Here is a 17512-nt window from a genome sequence, read left to right as displayed (position 1 = left end):
ACTTCACGTGCTTTCGGGCGTTTCTGCATCCAGCTCCTTAACCCACCACTTACTAAGCATTTGCTCAGGGCCAGACTCGGTGTGTAATTTCTTCTGGTTTCTGAAATAACCTTATAAGGCGACCGTTATCACCGCTGTCTACGGTTAATAGGTGAGGAAGTGTAAAGACATTACTTGCCAAGGTCGCATGGCTTACAGGCAGTGAGTCAGTTGTAAACCACGGTTTCTGATGCGGGGTCTGAATGCTCAAGCCCCCAACCCCAGGGCGTGCGCTGCAGAGGAAGCACCTGCCTCTGGTACCGAACCTCCCGCTAAGAATGTGAGCTCCCGCTAAGATGTGAGCTCCCTGAGGTGGGGGCTGCCTCACATTCTCCGGATGTTGTATATTTAGTTACTAAGAAGGACCCAATGCTGAGACAGGGAAGGCACAGAGAGTCATAGCTCCTTGGTGGCTCTTGGTTTAAACAAAGATCCCGAGAACTTCAGGACCTGTGGCTTCTCTCTGTGTTCAAACCAGAGGCCTTTATCTGCAGCAGGGATTAGCGTGGAGTAGTGAGGGTGAGTATCCCTCATGGCAGTCTTGGGTAATGTGAGCCTTCAGGCCGAGAGATGTCGACCACGTGGAAAACGAGATAGCCGTGCTAAAGCAATCGCAGCCGACATGTGTCACGAGTCAACATTATAATTGCAGCATTAGGGTTTGAAGGTCATGGGAAAGCTTGAATAATAGACAGCAACATACACATTTTCTACTTGCCAGAGGGGTGATTCCAGCCTGCCAGCCAGGCCCGAGGAAGGCAGGAGACATTGAAATCCAGCACATATGACCTTTTCCCTTTGTTTCTGGGTTCCTTTCAAACCCAGACTCGTTGACTGCCCATCTGCTCGCCCAGCCATGCATCCATCCAACATCAGTATCTGTTACCTCTCTTAAAAAGGATGAGGCAGAGTTGCTAACCACAGGATACTCCAGACTCATGCAGGTTGGCTTTGAATCTTGCTTGGTAATCTTGAGCATGGTTGGCTAACCAAGTCTGGTCTATATGCAAAAAGAAAAAAAAAAAGGATATTGAAATACTTTGTAGTATGAGGAATTGAACCAAGCACGCACTAGCATTGAGCTGAGCTCCTGGCCCTGTGTCCGTTTCCTTACTTGGATGGGGTTGTGCTGCTAAAGATGTGTAATCTCATTCATGGAGTTGTGTGCTTTCGTGTGTGCACTGTGTCATTAGAATCGTATTTCCCGAAGTCAGAGACACACAGGGTGTTTAGCACCCTCCTGTTCCCTAGGGACAGTCAGGAGCTACTGCCCTCACAGTGTCCCTGTGAGCATTCATTTTTATGAGACACGCTATTTCATATGAAGAGATCGACAGCTGCCATCCAGAGGGCTGATGTCCCAACACTGACTAGAGCATCCTGTCTGGACAGAACACCTACCCAGGAAACGTTTCCTTCGGCTGCGTTTTTTCCTTATCTCACTCCCTTCCTCAAGCATGTCCTCACTTTCTATCCGCCCTGTTCAGGCTACGCAGTGACCGCTGGCCACTTCTCTCATCCGTCCATCACTGACGTGGTAGGAGGTGCCCCTCAGGATGAAGGCATTGGAAAGGTGAGGAGAAAAGCCCAAGGCATGATGTAGTACCAGGCAGAGGAGGGGGCATGCTGCCCTGCAGAGGCTTTTCCGGTTTGCTTTGTCCTGAACACTCTCCCACCAGGCTGATGAGTAAGTAGAGGACTGATGGGGAATGCTCCTCATGGACTAATGGGGAGTCCTCTCCATGGACTGATGGAGAGTCCTCCCCAAGGACTAATGGGGAGTCCTCACCATAGACTGATGGAGAGTCCTCCCCAAGGACTAATGGGGAGTCCTCACCATAGACTGATGGAGAGTCCTCCCCACGGACTAATGGGGAATCCTCCCCATGGACTGATGGGCATTCTCCCCATGGACTGATGGGCATCCTCCCCATAGACTGATGGGCGTCCTCCACATAGACTGATGGGCATCCTTCCCACGGACTGATGGGCATCCTCCCCACGGACTGATGGGCATCCTCCCCATGGAATGATGGGGAGTCCTCCACATGGACTGTCTCCTTCTGGTCACATTTGGAGGGTTCACACCTTGGAAGCTTAGCATGTTTGCAACTGATTTGGGGTGTGATTTTAAAGACTACTGTCCTTGACGTCCTGGTACCCTCCAGAGGAAGAACATCCAGTGCTGTCCTAACTTAAGTGCCTCCGCCTTCCCACGTGACTCTGACCTGATGGAATCAGATCTCATCTGTGAGGTCTTAAGAATTTTATAATGCCTGATTTTCACTTGTTTCCCCCATGTTTCAGAACAAAACAAAAGCAAGCAGAAACCCCCACTGTGTTCTCAAGACCAGGGCTAGCCAGGGAATGTGTCGATATGGCTTTCTCTAGTGTAGCTGCCAAAAAGGTAGCGGACACCCTATAGTCCAGGGCCCTCTGAGGCTCTCTGGAAACCATGGCCTCTAGGGGAGCTGTGGCTGTGGTAGTGGTTCAGGCCCTCCTGCTCAGGAGATCCACATTTATTATGCTGGTTGTATTTATTCCTCCTCACTGCTGCGACTCAATCCCTGTCAAGAAGCTTTTTAGGGAAAGGAGAGTTTTTTTATGGCTTAGCATCCGGGGACATAGGCTCCATCACAATACAGAAGGCATGGCGGCAGAAAGGAAACATCCACACCCCAGAAAATTAACCTCAAGACCAGCTCCCACTGATCTCCCGCAAGGTCCCTCCCCCCAACACTCCCAAAGAGAGACTCCAGCTGAGAACCAGGAAACGTGTGGGGCAAAGCTGAACAGTGGTGTGAATTCTGGGCTCATCGTCACAAGGGTTGACCAGTGTTGGTGTCTGCTCATATCTCCTGTGGTTCAGAGAAGTGGAACCCTGAGTTCTGGACCCCACATCCTTCAGCCAAGAAGTCAGCGAGCTCAGAAGCTGTCAGCTGACATGGCTTGGCTGAGACGCGCTCATGAGGTCACCTCTCTGGATCATCTCAGGCAGCAGGCACTGTTTCAGGAGTCTGAGGCTGTGCAGAGAGGTCCTTTGGAAACGAAACCAAATACCTCAGGGCTCAGAGGCAGAGGCTGCTGGGGACTGCAGAGTTGAACTCTGATAACTCAGTCCAGAACTGGCTCTTTCTGAGTCACGTGAATTCCTCTACTCAGTGGAAGGAAAAACCCCAGTGGTGATGGCGCCGTATGGGGAGGAAGCAGGGCCACCAGACTTCTCTATTGTGACCTTTAGGGTTTGGGTGCTTTCAGCTCCTGGTGTGTTAGCACTGGCCCTCCTACCAACATGGCTGCTCCTTAGCCTAGGAAAGGGCCCTTTACCCTGGTTCTCATGAGCTCATATTTGCATGATATGTGACCAGAGGGATTGGAGAGATGGCTCAGTGGTTAAGAGTGCTTGCTGCCCTAGTAGAGGACCTGAGTTTCGTTCTCATCACCTGCACCATGCAGCTCACAGTCACCTCAGCTCCAGGAGATCTGATGCCCTCTTCTGGACTCTCCACACACCACACATGTGGCATACATTCACACACACATACATATACACACATGTTCACACACATACACACTTTCACTTATACACACACATATGCACACACACATACACACACACACACACACGGGAAGGTGGAGAGGGAGCACAGAAATAAATTTTGAAGATATAATGATGAGGGGCTGGAGAGATGGTTCAGTAGTTAAGAGCGCTTGATGCTCTTGCAGAGGACCAGAGTTAGGTTCCCAGCACCTACATGGTGGCTCACAATTATCTGTAACTCCAGTTCTAGGGGGTCAAATGCCTTCTCCTGACCTCTATTGGCACCAGGCATGCAATATGGTGCACACACATACATACATACATGTTGGCAAACCACTCATATCCATAAAATAAAATGAATAAATCTCTTTTAAAAAAACAACAACTCAGGCATCAATGGCTTCATAGTGCTAAGGTCTCTGAAAAAAATTCCACCATAAAGGGATTTATTTAATGTTTCATTGTTCATTTCCCTGAACTAAGCCCGTGTTTATCCACGCAAACTCCAGAATTCTAACTGCTATATGGAAAGAATCATGTTGGAGAGGTTCTCCCCAGTGCTCGCCTTTCCCGCTTTGTCTTAGCTTGTGACATCATTAAAGCTCTAACTCCCAGGACTGAAGGAGTCAACTTAAAGAGAAAGCCTACCTGTCTATCCCCTGCCCCAGAGTTGAATCACTCAGTTCTAACTGAGGAGTCCTTCTGGGCCTATGGTACACATGATGTGGTTCAGAAGTTGTGGAGATCCTTTCCACCCCAGGACTGGCACTTGCCGACAGCTCTGCACCTTCCTTACTGTTAACCCGTGTACACACACTTGTGAGGGACAACAGGCAGACAGCGTTAAGTATCTGTCGCCAGCGCTTTCATCCTGACCAGGTTTGTTTCTTCTGTTTTCATCCTGCAGGTTTATATATTCAGAGCTGACCGGAGATCAGGGACCTTAATAAAGATTTTTCAGGCATCAGGAAAAAAGGTGAGTTTTTGATGCAGCTCCTGTGGGAGTCCGTTCCCTTCGAGGATGTGTATAACCCGCCTGCTCATGTGCACCGGGGCAGGCATGTAACAGATGAGTTTGTACACGGCTAAGTTGTGGGTTTGTTTTAGAAGGTGTCACGGTCTGGGTGCTGGCATCCAAATGATGCGTGCTATCTCTCTGCCTCTCCCCCCCTTCACTTTTGTCTTCCTGTAACTGTCTCAGGCACACACACACAATCAAAGCCAGAAAGATCAGGTACCTATAATCTTCCCTATCCATCTGCCTGATGCTGCACCCTCTGTTCATGTCCTTGACCCCACTCCTGACTGTCATTGCCAGGAGGATTGCTATCACTCAGAGAAAATTCTACCTAGCTCATGTACAGAGGTATTCAATCCACAGCCTGTATAGGCTGTGTGTAGCCAGGGATGCAGCCCAGCAGAAATTATAAAGTTCTTTAAAACATTATGAGGGGTGTGTGTGTGTGTAATTGTTTGTTTATTTGGCAACTCTGTCACACTGACCTGACTTTTTGGGTAATGGTTTTATATCTCAGTGTTCTTAGAAGTTTGAGAAGCAAATGGCCACAAAGCCATTCCTGAAGCTGTCTTGGAAAAGGGTTCTATGACGCCCTCCCAGGCCGTCTCCCTCCCTATTCCCTGAAAGTTTCCACTGTAACCCATGAGATTCGGCAGTAGAATGGTTCCGGTGATTCATTCACATCCTTTTCCTGGGCTTCCCTCTCCTGCCTGTGTTTTTTTTTTTTTTTTGTGGCTTAGATCAGCAGGAAGGTGTGACTGAGCTAGGTGGCTCAGTGGGACACGTGGGGGCGTGGCTCAGTGGGACACGTGGTGGCTAGGAGGATTGCGGGTTCACGAGGCTGTCGGAGGCCTTCATGGGCTCTGGCACAAAGCTTAGGACGTGTGGAATATGGGAGGGAGCTGCCAGGAGGCTTCGCCCGCAGTTTCCCTGGGGAAACAATGGTTGTTCCTTCCTGGCCTGCTTTTCCTGGTTCCCGCTTCACCCCGGCTCTGCGTTCTTCCTGCTCCGCACCAGCCTGGAAACCTTCCATGTTGTTCCACCAGTGAGCCGTAGCCGCGCTCAGAATTCCAAAAGCCCCGCTTACGCTTAGTTGTTATTTCTTTCCCTATGGTTGCAGTTTTAACAACCCTAGTGTGCACACTCAGTGTATAATGATCATAACCTTTGCATGAAAAAATGTACCCACAAACTTGGCTTTGCCTTTAGCCCTCGCAAGTGTGCTGGCATGCGTTATTTTAACATTTCCCAAACCCTGAAACGTTAGCATCAGATAGTAACGGTGAAAGATTTGCAAAACAAATTTTCTAAGCAACTCTAAAATTAGAAAAAAAATAGTTCCATACTCTTTGTGGTGTATAAGACAGAGAGAGCCCCCAGACTTGTATGATAAATGGATGGTTGTGGTTGTCGGTAATGTGCCCACACATGAAAGAAAGCGTGAGCATTCTATCAGAGGGCCTGCAGAACTGGATCCTGCCCCCACTGTTTCCCCGAGCATCCTAGCATCAATCCGCCTGTAGGATCTCTTCTCTGCCAAAGCCTCGGTTTGCAGAGGGCCTTCCTTGACCAGTTGTGTTGAAGTGAGTCAGGTGTGGACGATGAGTTCAGAGTCGGCACTGGGAGCGAAAATCGTGCAGCCTTTGAGAACCCTTGTCTGCGCTGCCTGAGGAGTCAACGTTCAGAGTTCTAGGACATGTTTCTTTGAATGGCCTCATTGTGATAGGGTGAGTTGTGTTTTTCCATGCAGAGACTGCAGGGCCAAGGTGCTGTACCCCAACTCCATAGCCATCTTCCTAATTCTCCCCCTCCTTTCTCCCATCTTCCCAGCCTCCCTTCCTCCTGTGACCTTCACTGTCCCCTCTCAGCATCTCCAGCCACGGCTGTGCTCACCATCATCCATCTGACCTTGACGCAGGCCTTTCCTTTCTGTAGACATCTGCGTATTGCTAGAAGATACTGACTTCATTATCTTAGGGAGAGGACATGATCCGTGGGCTTCCCAAGGATGCCACTAGCTTTGCCCTTTCGTCCAGGGCTCCATAGACAACAGAAGTTCCAACTCAGAAAGTCACCCACTTACTTCGGCTTCTCTTTGGCTCCACTTCAGTACAAATTGTCTGGTGTCTGCTCTCTATTGAGTTGGGCACCTTACAACAGTCAGCACAAGGTCATCACTACGTTTGTGGTTCAGACGTGAATGCAGACATACTCTGAGCTGCCAAAGATTGCCAGTTAAGGAGCACTGGGTCCAAAGTGTGTCCTTGACATGTGGACGTGTCTCTGACTTACCTCAGCGGGTGAAATGTCTGCATTTTAAAAAAACGGAAGGATTTTTGATTGAACATCCATGAAGACACCAAGCTAGATAGCCTGCTGGGGTTAAGCCAATCGCCCCCTGGGTCTCAGTCCAAGAGAACAGCTCTTGGCTTGACTCATCTGGCCTGGCAGGGGTTTCGAAGCAACATTCTAAGTCCAGGGCAAGTGTCAACTGCAGGAAGTAGGTTGTAGCTCAGTCTGCCTCTCTCAAACTCCATGAGGTCAGCTGCCAACATGTCTCACAAGCAAGAGAAAATTCCAGGCTTTTCCATTTAAAAGCATTTATTAGAACAATAACACCTTCTCTTTTTTTTGTTACAAGCTTCAAACCTGCAGCCACTAAGTGCAGGTCTAGCCTGCACATTTAGGGCTAACATAGTATCTGCTTATTTACTTAATTATCACGGAACTGATATTAGCCTAGGATCTCTCAATCTGCTAGGCAAAGCTCTCTTACTGCTGAGCTATATCCTTAGCTCTTTTGCAACTTTCACCTAAGAATTTATTTTATAATTTTAAACTGTGTGTACATGTGTGTGAATATGTGCTTGTGAGTGCCGTATCCATGTGAGTCAATGATGTCACATGCCCCTAGAACTGGAAGCTGTGATGTAACATGCCCCTGGAGATGGAGGCAGTGATGTCACATGTCCCTGGAGATGGAGGCGGTGATGTCACATGTCCCTGGAGATGGAGGCGGTGATGTCACATGTCCCTGGAGATGGAGGCGGTGATGTCACATGTCCCTGGAGATGGAGGCAGTGATGTCACATGTCCCTGGAGATGGAGGCGGTGATGTCACATGTCACTGAAGTTGGAGGCAGTTGTGAGCTGCTCAGCATGGCTGTAGGCTGCAGTGTATGCTCTTAACCTCTGAGCCGTCTCTCAGGCCCCTACTTTTACTTTAGAGGGAAGGTCTTGCTAAGTTTGCCAGGCTAGCTTTGAACTTAGGGTACTCTTACCTCAGCTTTCAGAACAGCTGGGATATCAGCCCTGGGCCCCCAATCCCATAGCAATTGGTCTTAAACAAAATGAGCACGTTGTCAGTGTTTGGAATAGGTACTGAAAGTCAGGATGTAGGTGTTGTCTTGGAAATGGAAAAGCCGGTGATCTGGGAGCCAGCTCTCCTGGTGATGTTAGCCGTAGCTGGGTGGGGCTGCTACTGCAGCTGGGCCCCTGGGCTCCGGGTTGCTGCAATCCCCACTGCTCACTTGGCTCAGACACTGCCAGCTCAGATGCAGCCTCCAAGGGCGCTTGAGCTGCTGGTTTTTATTTCATTCTACTCATCCAGGCAAAAGCCCCGATCTTTGGTCTTTGTGTCGGAGGCACTGGATATAAAATAACAAGACGCTGGGGTGAGGGAGAGGGCTTAGTCACAGAGTCGTCCTGTACAAGTATGAGGACCTGGGTGTGATCCTTGTGTCCTCAGAGTGCGTGTGAAAAAGCCGAGAGTGGTGGCTTGCTCTTGTAACCTCGGCACTGGGGAGGTGGAAATGTGCGTATGTACCTGCACATCTGTGTCCTTGCACACATCTATGTACCTGCGCTCACGTGAACAGGCACACACATGAACATGCACACTGCAACACACACAAGCACGCACACACATCACATACACACAGAATAGTAAAGTACCAGGTTACTGTTTACACTCTGATTCAAGAAGATCCAGTATAAACTGGCCCCTTTTCCCCATCTATCAAACACGAGAGAACATGAGTTACATGTTCCTCTGTCATGTCAGCTCATGCCTACTTCTTACTCTGTGTAAGACTGGAGAGGGTATGTGCCCCGTGTTTTCTTTTCCTACCTGCTTGTGTTGTGAGACTTCATATTCCTGCTTGCTTTGCCTTGTCAAGTGTCTGGTATATGGAGTGCATATATAAACATAATGTCTCATTCTCGGGGACTGTCCCTTTACCTGCCCCTGATAGGGCTCAAGGAAAGGGGCCTGTAAGCTGGAGAGCTTTGACCTCTTATTGACTAGAAGATCCCCAGTCGTGGGGTCTGTCTCTCTTTGCTCAGCTGACACAGCTTCTGGGGGGTTGGGGACATGGGCTGATGGAGCAAGGGCCGCGGTGTTTAAGAACAGCCTCTGAACATGTTGTCGTGATTGAACTCGGTTTGCAGATGGGCTCTTACTTCGGCTCCTCCTTGTGTGCAGTTGACCTAAACATGGACGGCCTCTCTGACCTGGTCGTGGGAGCCCCCATGTTTTCTGAGGTCAGAGATGAAGGGCAGGTTACTGTCTACCTCAGCAAAGGAAATGTGAGTACAAATGGGGCAATGGGGAGATTGGGATCGGGGGGGGGGGACATCTGTCCAGCCATAGTGGCTAGCACCCACTGGATCCCACTGGAAGAAAATTGCATGTTGGGCCATGTTACCTAGAGGAGATGAAGGCCTGAGTTATGCAAGGAAAGGTTTTATGGTCCATTAATGGATAATTTTTATACAGCGTGGGACCTAGAGAGAAGCTTAATAGCTATTGGGTGCCGTGTATGGTTTTTCCTGCTTTCTCTGAGTCATTTAAGCCTGCTGTACACATGGTTGTAAGCGTCTCCATTTTTCAGATGAAATAAACCAAGGCTCAGTAAGGTTAACTCAGTTTGCCTCAAATTTCACATCTCAGAAGTAGAGAGGTTGGGATTTGCCCTCAGCAAGCTGGCTCCATCTCTAGGCTCCATCACCCTTCTGAGAGTTTATATGCATCTTTCTGGAGAGGCAGGGATAGGATGTCTGTGAGGAATCTGAGGAAGGAGTAGGAATTCAGTAGAAATATGAACTAGATTGGGCCTGAGCTCCCAACGGGAAGATGCCTGTGGGTTGAGTGGTGAGCAGCACCTTTCCCTAGGCCAGCATGGAATCTGTGCTGGCTAACTGCTGATAAACTGGCCAAGGGCTGTCAGCAGAGTGTCTCTGGCTCTGCAGAATCATAAAGCAGAGAGACACGTGCAAAGGCGCCTCTTCCTCCTCTGCAGCTAGTGGAGGCTGGGTGGCTGGGACCTTGGGAAAGAAGGCAGCGCAGTCATCGGTAGAGGCAGGAGACCCAAGACAAAGCAGACTCCAAGTGTTCGACCACACTTGCCATGCTCGGTCTAACACACCTCACTACTATACGGCTGCTCTACGTGCCAGGGTATTCTTGCTCCCACTGAACCAAAGCCCACTTGGCTAGTGATTGGATCGCACTGTGGAGGAGTGAGATACACCCTGTGAAGTCTTATATATGTGAAGGATGAGAAAGTAGCTTGAAATTGATCACTTCTTCCTCTACAAAATGGGAAGTGCCTTGTGATCTAAACAAGATGACCAGACATAGACGGATATACCCAGAAGGACTTGGGGCTGTCCCCAGCACACTACCAGAAAGAATTACGGAACTGGCCGTCTGTGACCAAGAGTGTTTGGATTTAACTAACCACAGATTGAATACATTGTGTCCTACTGACTGTGTTTAGACTTTTCCCTTGCCATCGGTCCCTGAATGTAAAACATATTTGCATATCATTTGCATTGAATTAGACATTGTAAGTAATCTAGACATGGTTTAAGGAAGGGGTGGCCATCCATAGGTTCTATGCAAATACTGCACTATTTATATAAGGAATTTGTACATTTGAAGTTTTAGTATGCTAGGGGTTCAGGCACCAATACTCCCAGACACTAAGGGACACTGTTTTGTGTTTTGGGGTGGGGTCTCACCAGTGAGATAAATCAAATCATCAGATCTTTATATATTTCTTCAAGCTGCAAGCACTTTTATAGCAATAGAAATTTAGTCACAACAAAAGACAGACCCTGGCTTGGTGGACTGTGATATGTGTGTAGGTCCCTAATGCCTCTCACCAGGGAAGACTTAAAGATTCTTAAGCATGCAGATGCCAGGTATTTTAATGTCCTGGTATTTGTATGTTGTTGTAAGGAAGCCACTAGTTAGGTCCCAGCTGCTTAGTCCTGAAATAATCCCACGGAAACTGTATTAATTAAATCACTGCTTGGTCCATTAGCTCTACCTTATATTGGCTAACTCTTACATATTAATTTAACCCATTTCTATTAATCTGTGTATTGCCACCTAGCTGTGGCTTACTGGGTAAAGTTCTGGCAGGGCTACATGGCTTCTCTCTTATTCTGCCTCCTTTCTTCCAACATTCGGTTTAGTCTTCCCTGCCTAACTCTGTTCTACCCTATCAGGCCAAGCCAGTTTCTTTATTCATTAACCAATAAAAGCAACACATAGACAGAAGGACCTCCCACACCAGTATGCCAGTCATTCAGGGGGACCATGGGCATCTTGGATGGCTCCTCCTGCCATATACACTATTGCCCCCTCTCCTGTTTGCCCAAGAATTTCAAAGCTGAGCCACATGTGTGGAACCCCTGACCACAGGTACCACTGAGTATAGAACCAGGACCCTCTGACAAGATTGGCAATGCATGTTCTGTGCCAAACAACCTCAGTGACTTGTACCAAAAGACAAGAGAGACGGAAAAAAAGGAAAATGTGCACTCTTTTGGTTACCAGAATCTAAAGTTCTTACCCTTGATCTGTCTAACAAAAACCAAAGAGTCGGACATCTGAGGAAGGAAATAGATGTATTGAAGTCCAGCCCCAAGGAAAGACAGGGCATTTTTAATCTCACGTTGACGTCCTGGGTGGGTCACACAAGAGGGCAGAGACACAAGGTTACAGCGAGGCGCTGAGCAGGGCTGAGCAGGATGCCACTGTGCTGGGAAGACCTTCCTCCTTGAGCCTGTTTCCTCTCTTCCTGAACTGAGCCTAGGACCTTGGTCCTGGACCATCAAATACACTTTCTTTATAGACAAACACATTCAGTTCATCTTTACTGAGGAGAGGAGGCCTCAGGAGATCCTCTCCTTACGATTTAGAAAACCAGAGGAAAGGGTCAGGTGAGGAGCTAGGGCAGGGGAAAAGGTTGACCATTTCTTTCTCTGTTGCACCTTCAAACAGTGTTGGACTAGGTGGTAGCTCATGCCTTTAACCCTAGCATTCAAAAGGTGAGGCAGGAGGATCTCTGTGAATTTGAGGCCTGCCTGGTCTACACTGAGAATCGCCAGAGCTACACAGTGAGATTCGGAGAAAACAGAAACACTGTGGGGGAAGAGTTAGGCTATAAGAAGAGCAGAGACGGCCGGGTGGTGGTGGCGCAAGCCTTTAATCCCGGCACTTGGGTGGCAGAGGCAGGCGGATCTCTGTGAGTTCAAGCCCAGCCTGGTCTACAAGAGCTAGTTCCAGGACAGGCTCAAAGCTACAGAGAAACCCTGTCTTGGAAAAACCGGGGTGGAGGGGTGAGCAGAGAGGAAGGACACTGTGGGGACACAGAGAGGGAAGGCTTACCTGTCTGAATTTGGCCAGGTCATGTTCGGTCATTGGTCCACCTGCCATGATCTTTTTCCTAAAGCCTATCTCAGGCTATTTGCAGACTCCCACTGCGTATGTGAAAGGCTTGGCTTTGCTGTGAAGAAAGAGATTTGGGTTCCCATGATTCTGCCCAGCTGTTTCCTGCCCATGGTTGTACCCTGAGAGGGTGGTGTTCTGAGCTCCGAGTTTTCATTGTGGTTTTTTTTTGCCCCCCCTCCTTCTTTCCCGCCACCTCCATCCTGTTTCCCAGGGAGCCCTTGAGGAACAGCTGTCCCTGACTGGAGATGGTGCCTACAATGCACACTTTGGGGAGAGCATTGCCAACCTGGGTGATCTTGATGATGATGGGTTCCCAGGTGAGTAGGCCTCTCTGGGGCACAGGGTCCCACCAGGTGTGACTGAATCTTGAACTCCCCATTCCACCCCTGAAGGCACAGCAGCTCCCATGGGGAGAGCGAGCAGGTCTTAGAGATGGACTGGGCACCAAACAGTCACTTCTGCACAATCCAGTCTCATCAGCTTTGCATTCTGTTCTGTGCAGCGGCCTCTGGGGCTGGTCCACTGAGGACTGCTTCTTATCGCAAAATGTTTGCCTCTGCATCTGGGATGCTCTGTCATGTTGTTGGGGAAGTGAATAAAGAAATAATTCGATATCTTCTTCCCTGATCATATCAGCCTGGTTGAGTATGTATTTGTCAGAAGAATGAGTGGTATATGTACCTAACACCCATTTCTTTTTGGACAATGGTACCCTCCACAGCCTCTTGGCTTCTCTCTCTGGTCTTTTTAATCCCTCTTACCCTGACTGTATGTAGAATATACAGACATTAGGAACCACTTCTGCAGGTCTGGGATGTGGCTCTTGCTTAGACCAGATATTCTTCAATATTTCACACCATTGGCCACAGATGGCTTCATTCAGTGAGAGGACTGTCATCCCGAGGTCATGGGAATACATACCCCTGACCCCTGACCCTTGATCTCACATTAGCAGACACATGGCTTATTAGAAGACAAGGGAGAAAAAGGAGGAAGATTCAGGCTTTGTTTCAGGAGCTGCCATTTGTGGGAAATAATGTTGGTGTGCATGCGGCATGAATGTTACTTTATCCGCTTCCTTCACCTAAAATAAAGTTGGCCTTTTCCCTTGCACACTAACTGCACACTAATGCACTCTGACAGGCAGGTCAGGATGGGTTGTCTTCATTTGTGTTGCTGGTATGGCTTACCTCAGAGTCCTTGCCTCTGAGGAGGAGGAGGAGGGACACTTTTCCAGGAGCAAACGCGCCTCAGCTTTTGTAACTTCCCACCTTTTCAATGGTAGGAGAATATTTGCCTGATTAAATGCTCGAGTCGCGAACAGTAAAGAAGTTGTGAAACCGGGGTGTTCAGACAGGATGAGTGGAATGAAGGAAGCCGCACTGATATTACCCCACGTGAGTTGTCTAATTAGCTGTCTCCCCCTCAGATGTGGCCATCGGTGCACCTAAGGAGGATGACTTTGCTGGCGTGGTCTACATCTATCACGGTGATGCCAATGGGATCGTCCCGCAGTACTCAATGGTAAGTGGTGGGAGGGGCCGTGCTGGCTGTGTGTGCGTGCGTGCGTGCTGGCTATGTGTGCGTGCGTGCGTGTGTGCATGTGTGTGTGTGTGTGTGTGTTTTGATGGAGGCTCCACTGTGCGCCATGCTAAGGGAATGTAGACTGGTACTGTTTATTAAATCCAGAAAAAAAAATTGTTACAGACTTTCAATTTTTTTTTTTGAGACAGGATTTCTCTGTAGCTTTGGAGCCTGTCCTAGAACTAGCTCTTGTAGACCAGGCTGGCCTTGAACTCACAGAGATCTGCCTGCCTGCCTCTGCCTCCCCAGTGCTGGGATTAAAGGCATGGGCCACCACTGCCCAGCTATAGACTTCCAAATTTACTCACATTCAAGGATACATCCTGCATACATTAAAAACAATTCTGAATCCTTCTTTTCAGATAGTTTGTTATTTTTCAGCTGCATGTGTGTGTCGGGGGGGGGGCACATGAGTGCAGTGCCTTCAGAGGTCAGAAGAGGATGTTGGGCTCTCTGAAACTGGAGTTACAGATGGCTGTAAGGGGACTGGGAACCGAACTTTCGTCCTCTGAAACTGCTAACTGCTCCACCACCATGGAAGTTCCAGGGATCGAACTCAGGGTAGTCAGGCTTTGTGGCAAGCACCTTTGCTTGATGAGCCCCTTACGGACCCCACAGCTACTTATTTAAACAGAGAAATGCAACTTCCTTTTTATTTTGATATCTCTGTCAAAACACCAGCGGACTTTAATTTCTTTTTTAACATTTCTATCTGTTTTTGGACAGTGGTTAGCCTAGGCCAGTCTCCAACTTACTAGGTAGTTGAGGACGTCCTTCAACTCCTGATCTCCTGCCTTCACCTCCAAAGTGCTGGAATCACCAGTGTGTGCCGCAATACTCCATGGTGCTAGGGACTGAGCCTAGGGCTTTGTTTATGCTAGGCATGCACCCTACCCATGGAGCCACATCCCCAGGCCTCTGAGGAATATGTTTTAAAATGTAATCTAGGGACACAGGGCCCCACAGAGGACAGCCTGAAAGTCATCACGGGCCATTGTCAGGCTTGGCATCAAGAGCTAATCAAAGCTCTGGTTTTGTGTCCTGGACTTGGGAACATGGAAGTGGCGAGTTCTCTATTTTTGCCTCGTTAGCATAGTGCTCACTCAGTCTTGCTGATGTATCAAGCCCAACCCATGGGAAAAAAGGAAGTCAGGCTCCCCGCAGCAGCACGGTCAGGATGTGGGTGGATGTGGGTAGCATGGTTTGTGTCTTTCTCCCACCGGGTCAGTGACAGAAGAAAACACGCACCAAGAACGCTGCAGGCAGGCAGTGTGTTTGCCTGGCATGCACTGCACGAGGGCCTGGCTTCCGTGAATCATGCATGGTGTCACATGTCTATACCCCAGAACTCAGCCGTGTAAGGTCATCCTCGGCTACATACGTAGTTTGAGGTCAGCCCGGGTTACAGACCCCATCACTAGTGAACCAAAAACGAAATCAAAACAAAACAAAAAACCCTTTTTAGTTAGTAAATGTTTGTAACTGGACACTGGTGTGTTGAGCACTTCCTGTAAGTTTATATTTATGGCTGAGCTATCTGTAGAGTCCAAGGTTTGTATTTTAAGAGGCATGTGTAAATGGGGGTACAATTCCTTTTATTATTTTTATATGTGTGTGTGTACATGCGTGAATGTATGTGTGTATACACATGTGTGTGAGTGTGTAGTGTATGTGTGTGGTGTATGTGCACATGTGTGGTACAGAGGCTAGAGGAGGTTGTCAGGTGTCCCTACTCCATCACTCTGCTTCATTCCCTTGAGACAGGGACCCTCACTGAAACTGGAGCTGGGCTGGTGCCCGGCAGGAGGGGGTTACAATCTTTCTGTGGTATTTACCCACTGAGCCATCTCCTCAGCCCCAGAGACAAACCTAGAGCGGTTTCTGCAAGAAATGTGCGTTAGAAGTTGAGGATTTGCTACCTATGGGGCCATGGGCTCCCTCCCTCCCTCCTTCCCTGTCTGTCTATCTGTCTGTCTCACTCCCCCACCCTTGCTTTGTCAGCGCTTGATCCTGGCTGAGGGAAAGATGCTTAGGGAGAGGCTTGGAGAGGAGGAGGAGCGGTTTCTGGGGAGCCCGCATGACAGCTGTGTGAGACACAGCCACTTATTGGCGCTGACTTTCTGATGGGCCCCGCACAGAGTATTGAATTTTCCCTGAGCAGCCACCTTCCTCAACTGCATTTTGGAAAAAGGCCCACCCAAGGAAGTTCCACTGGAAACCTTACAGCTATGGAGACTTGTGCTGCCCTGAAGCACACAGACCGTTTCACATCATTGGATACGAGCAACCATGGCAACAACAGACTTTAGGTGATTCGGCCAACTCCTTCAGAAGCTGGAAACGCCGAGTAGGGCCTGCATGGTTTGGGTCAGGGATGCTGTGTCATCTGAGGAGCCCATCCTCAGGCAGGGGGTGAGGGTCATTCTCCACACATCCTCCTGGAAGTTTGTGCCTGCAACTCGGAAGCCAATCACACAGGGAGGCCACCTGCGGGAGCGCCTGCCTCCCCGTCGGCTCTCTGGTGTTTTGTTTGGTTGCTGGGCGGAATCCTTGCAGAAAGCCACTCTGCACATTTGTGGTTAGTGTGGGGCATCCAGTCGGAAGCCGCGATTGGCAGCTGGAAGAGGCGCCTTTGTCAGCATGCACGCTGGATTCCTTAGCCTTCGCAAGGAGAAGTGGTTTGGGGCTTTTTAAATAAAAGGGTGGAGAGAGAAACAGAAAGAGAGAAACCGCTCTGGTCATACTCTTCCAAGCTTGCTAATAAGTACGTGATAAGGCCAATGATTTAAAAGGGGAAAATAATCCATTAATGACAGGTTCTTCTGGGTCTGGATTCTGGACAGAGCCGGCATTGTGTGCAAGAACTGGAGGAAGAAATCAGAGACGAATCTAGGCAATGGGATCGCTTTTCTTTGGCCCCAACTCGTATTATTTCTGCTGGAGAAATTGTGAGATCAGAGCCTGAACTCCTCCCATGTTACTCTCTAACTCATGCCGACGCCTCCTTCTACCATGAAAAGTGTTGATTTTAAGATTCTTAGATGCCTTTCTCAGTCAAGAGCCCCCCTGGGCATGTCGTGGCGGCCCCTGTGATCTTTCCCTTGCCCTAACAGACGCTGCGTATAAACCTGGTCAAACGGAGGTTTCCCACAGTTCCTGGTTTCCATTTAGGGTTATTAGCACCGTGCAGACTTATCTTCCTGGCTTTATGGCATAATGGCCTGCAGATGTCAGTGGATAACTTAAGTCTGCATCGCCACCCCCCAAATAGACCACCCCTCACTTTCCCCCCAGTTCCTGCCATTGCATACCCAAGAAATGAAAACCCACAGCAAGCTGCTTCTAATGTTCTTGGCTTCCAGAGCTGAGATGGGTCGCTTTAAGTGTGCCTTTTACTCAGACACACAAGTTTGTTTAGCCGGAGCCATGTGGGATGTGTGGCTGAGCTTGTTAACAAACCTTGTTTCTACAGCAATGCCTCCAGGGCTCAGCTGCCCTTTGATGCTCACACGTTTCCCGTCGGATGCCTTAACAGAAGATGGCAAGCCGCCCTCTTAGGTCATCTCTGGGACAGTTCCCCGCAGTT

At 48.9% G+C, this 17512-nt stretch overlaps 1 protein-coding gene across 1 annotated transcript in view; it reads left to right on the top strand.

Annotated features, from left to right (window-relative positions):
* Itga9 (integrin subunit alpha 9) overlaps nt 1-17512 on the top strand; it is a 299993-nt gene that overhangs the window by 50323 nt on the left and 232158 nt on the right. Inside the window, exons 7-11 of the mRNA XM_050141583.1 lie at nt 1527-1612; nt 4488-4556; nt 9048-9185; nt 12554-12659; nt 13772-13866. Coding sequence (XP_049997540.1) covers nt 1527-1612; nt 4488-4556; nt 9048-9185; nt 12554-12659; nt 13772-13866 — 494 coding nt within the window. The remainder of the gene's footprint in view (nt 1-1526; nt 1613-4487; nt 4557-9047; nt 9186-12553; nt 12660-13771; nt 13867-17512) is intronic.

This window comes from Alexandromys fortis, unplaced genomic scaffold (genome assembly GCF_014885135.2).
Source record: "Alexandromys fortis isolate MF-2015 unplaced genomic scaffold, M_Fortis_MF-2015_v1.1 scaffold_44, whole genome shotgun sequence".
In the NCBI taxonomy this organism is placed as follows: domain Eukaryota; kingdom Metazoa; phylum Chordata; class Mammalia; order Rodentia; family Cricetidae; genus Alexandromys; species Alexandromys fortis.
Note: the sequence above shows the minus strand (reverse complement) of the source record. Positions and strands in the feature narration are given on the sequence as shown.